The following is a 3844-nucleotide window of genomic DNA, read 5'->3' as shown; positions in this document are numbered from 1 at the left end:
TATTAGAACCATCTTACAAAGATCAATTGGTATTAAGTTGCGGATTTGTGCTTGACCAAAGATATTTTTTAAATTATCTGAGTTCATCTATCTCATTATTTGCTTAATCTTAGTTCTTTAGTTAATCAAACAAATCAAATCCCCCCTAAACTGGTTACTATACTCTACATTATCGTACACTTTAATTGACTTAGTTCTTCCTTGTGGGTTCGACCCTTACTTTTTCTATATTACTGTTTTAGTAGTTTAGTAAGTAAGTGATTATAAATTTACATTTGATAGGCATACGACATTTAGCCCGTCAATGTCCATTCCCCAGGTCATGAACGGCCAGGGGGAAATGATGGGGTGCAGGGGCTCTGCTGGCCGATGGATCATCTGCCCTCATTGTGGGCCAGAAGTAGCCTTGTCCGAGGGCTTTGTTTGACAGACTCCCGCCCCCTGCATGGTTTCACATTCGCCATTGTGGACGGCATGCAATACGGTTTGTGCTTCTTGCTTATCCAGGCATCGTAAATAGGGTCCTTCCAGTGACTTTCTAAAAAGTACATTGTCAATTAGTGTGAATCTGGAGGCTTTCATTTTGAAACCCTTTACCTCTTTCTTGTCATCTGGCAGCTTACCGTGTCTTAACCAATCTAGTTATGGTGTTCGCCCGTCCCAGTTATCTGCCTGACCGGCGGACTGGTCGTTTATTTGGTCCACTGCCTGGCCATCCGTGTTTGACAGAACTGCCGCCCCATCCTGCTGGTCTTCCAACTCTCCTTTATCTACTTCTTCTAATTTTTGGATTGATGGTTCCAACACATGCGCAATGGGGATGTTAGCCAACTCTGTCGGTTTGAAGGTTGCTCCTAGGGTTGCCAGGGCATTAGCCTCCACTTCTGGTCTCTGAGGACCTGCTTGAGCTTGCAATATTTGAATTTTAGTTTGAGCTCCTTTTCACTTTTAGGTAGGCTATCATCTTTGAATCCCTGGCTATATATTCATCATTCACGTGGTTAATTATCAGTAAGGAGTCATTGAATACCTGTAGGTTTCTGACTCCTAACTCCAGAGCTAGCTGCATTCCTAGTATTAGGGCTTCATACTCTGTTTCATTGTTAGTCGCTTTAAATTCACATCGCACTGCTTGTGCTATTAAGTCTCCATGTGGAGATCGCAAGATTAGTCCTACACCTGCCCCCCTTTGGTTGGAGGCTCCATCAATATGCATCTGCCAGACTTCTGCCTCCTTGCTCAAGGGTTAGGATATCTTGGACTGCCAGGTTTTGGATAGCTGGGCTGAAATATGACACAAAATCTACCAGTGCCTGTGACTTTATCGCCGTTCTTGGATCATACCTGATGTCGTACCCACTAAGGTGCACGGACCATTTTAACATTCTGCACGGCAGCTCAGGCTTTCTCATTATAGATTTTAATGGGTAATTGGTCACAACATGTATGGTGTGGGATTCAAAGTAGGGGTGTAGTTTGTAAGATGCAATTACAAGTGCTAGTAATAATTTTTCAAGAGATGTGTACCTGGTCTCTGCTGGCAGCAGAGACTTGCTTACATTGTAGACTGGCTTACCTGGTCTCTGACTAGTATCGCGCTTACTGCAACCTCTGTGACAGCTAGATAGAGAAACAGTGGTTCTTCCTGTTCTGGCTTCGATAGTAATGGCGGGGTGCTGAGGTAGTGTTTCAACTCCCTGAATGACTGGTCATGGTCTGCAGTCAACTCGAATTTCTGGCTCTTCCTCAATATATCGCAGAATAGCCTGCACTTGTCTGAGGATCTCGAGATGAACCTGCTCAAAGCTGCCACCTTGCCTGCTAGCCTTTGCACATCTTTTGCTTTTCTGGTGACTCTAGCTGCAATACTGCCTTAATCTGTTCTGTGCCAGCCTGTATTCCCCTTTGAGTCACGATGTAGCCCAAGAATTTTCCGGATGAAACTCCAAAGGTGCATTTGGATGGGTTGAGCTTCATTTTGTTCTCTCTGAGGGTGCTGAATGTTTCTGCCAGATGCTGCATGTGATCTTCGGCTTTCTTTGACTTCACCACCATATTGTTAATATATACCTCTATAGTTCTTCCTATTTGCTCTTTAAACATCTGGTTGACCAGCCTTTGATACGTGGACCCTGCATTTTTCAGACCGAAGGGCATGACGTTGTAGCAGTATATTCCTCTCTCAGACATGAATGTTGTCTTCTCTTGATCTGCTGGATCCATTTTGATTTGATTGTAACTACTCTAGGCGTCCAAGAATGTTAACATTTCATGTCCAGCTGTTGCGTCCACCATTGCGTCAATGTGTGGCAGTGGGAAGGGGTCCTTTGGACATGCTTTGTTGAGATCGGTGAAGTCCACGCATACTCTCCATTTTCCATTCTTCTTGGGTACTACTACCACATTTGATAGCCACTCTGGATATTTTACCTCTCTTATCTTGTTTGCTACTAGCAGGCTATCTACTTCCTGGTTGATCACCTTATTCCTTTCAGCTGCGAATTTTCTTCGTCTTTGCTGGATAGGCTTGCATCCTGGGTCTACGCTGAGTTTGTGCGTTATGATGGATGGGTCTATTCCTATCATGTCATCATGGGACCACGCAAAACAATCCATATTGGCTTGCAATAATTTGACTAGGTGCTGTCTGAGGTCTCATGTGCATCCTGCCCCTATTAGCACAATTCTTTCTGTGTGCAGCTTGTCCAGGTTGATCTGATCTAGCTCCTCGGCTGGACTCTGGAGGCTCAAGGTATTCATGTTGGACGTGCTGCTTCTGTAATTGCTATGCTGGAGGGCTGGCCGTGCATTTTAATGCCTTCTTATAGCAGCCCCTGGCTTCCTCTTGGTCTCCTCATACTGTCTCTACTCCCCACGGCGTGGGAAACTTCACACACAGATGATACGTTGAGGGGACCGCCTTCATCAGGTGCAACCTTGGTCTTCCCAGAATAACATTGTACGTAGATGGTCCATCTATGACCAAGTATATTACTTGCTTGTTGACTCCTCCTATATAGGTTGGGATCACGATCTCTCCTAGCGAGTTAGTTGTCTCTCCACTGAATCCTACAAGCGGAATGGTTTTCTTCTGCAAGTCCTTCTCGCTGAACTCCATGTTTTGTATGGTCTTTAACATAATTAGGTTGACTGAGCTACCATTATCTACCAGAACCTTTCTAACCGTACAATTGGCCATTGACAGTGTTATAATGAGTGCATCATGATGCTCCTGGCTGTCATGTATATCTTCTTCGTCGAAAGTGACAGCAGACAGGTTGCTGTGGGAAATTCTGCAGGAAGTCTCTGGTCTATCACCCTTAGTTTCAGTAGCGCGTCTCTTGGCTGCTTAGTATATTAATCCGCTTAAGTCTGAGCCGCCTGTTATCACGTTTATTATTTTGGTGCATGTAGGTGGTGCTGCGGGCTTCGTGGAACCTACCTTATCCTACTGCTTGCCCCCACGTGGTAATAGGTGGCTCAGCTCTCCCTGTTCATATAGGCGCCTGATCTCCCTGCGCAGAGTATATCAATCTTCCGTGTTATGCCCAATGTCGCTATGGAACTCACCTTTTTTCTTACTATCTTTTCGCCATGACTGACCTTCTACTGGTGGCCTGGGCCACCTTACCCCGTCTCCCATCTCCCTGAGTGGTTTTAGGATTCCTCCGACGCCAGTCGTGAATCCGTATTCCGCCAGTGTGGGGAGTTGCTGATTCTCTTCTCTGTTGTCGATTCTGTTGACTCCCCTACCATATGGCCTGTACCTTTCCTCCTTCTTTCCGGTGGACTGTTTTCTACTTTACTTTTCCATGGCCGGCGTGCTAGATACGCTTGGCGTACT

The 3844-nt window shown here is 45.4% G+C and overlaps 1 protein-coding gene across 1 annotated transcript; it reads right to left on the bottom strand.

Moving 5' to 3' along the window:
• Positions 1-1821: 1821 nt before the first annotated feature.
• LOC141651358 (uncharacterized) lies at positions 1822-3643 on the bottom strand. Its single transcript, XM_074459075.1, has 3 exons — positions 3571-3643; positions 2896-3345; positions 1822-2132 (listed from the first exon to the last, which is right to left on the bottom strand). The coding sequence occupies exons 1-3, from the start codon at positions 3641-3643 to the stop codon at positions 1822-1824; spliced, it is 834 nt and encodes a 277-aa protein (XP_074315176.1).
• Between the last annotated feature and the right edge of the window lie 201 nt (positions 3644-3844).

Source organism: Silene latifolia, chromosome 4 (genome assembly GCF_048544455.1).
Source record: "Silene latifolia isolate original U9 population chromosome 4, ASM4854445v1, whole genome shotgun sequence".
Lineage (NCBI taxonomy): Eukaryota > Viridiplantae > Streptophyta > Magnoliopsida > Caryophyllales > Caryophyllaceae > Silene > Silene latifolia.
The sequence above is the reverse complement of the archived record's forward strand: the minus strand, read 5'-3'. Positions and strand labels throughout refer to the sequence as shown.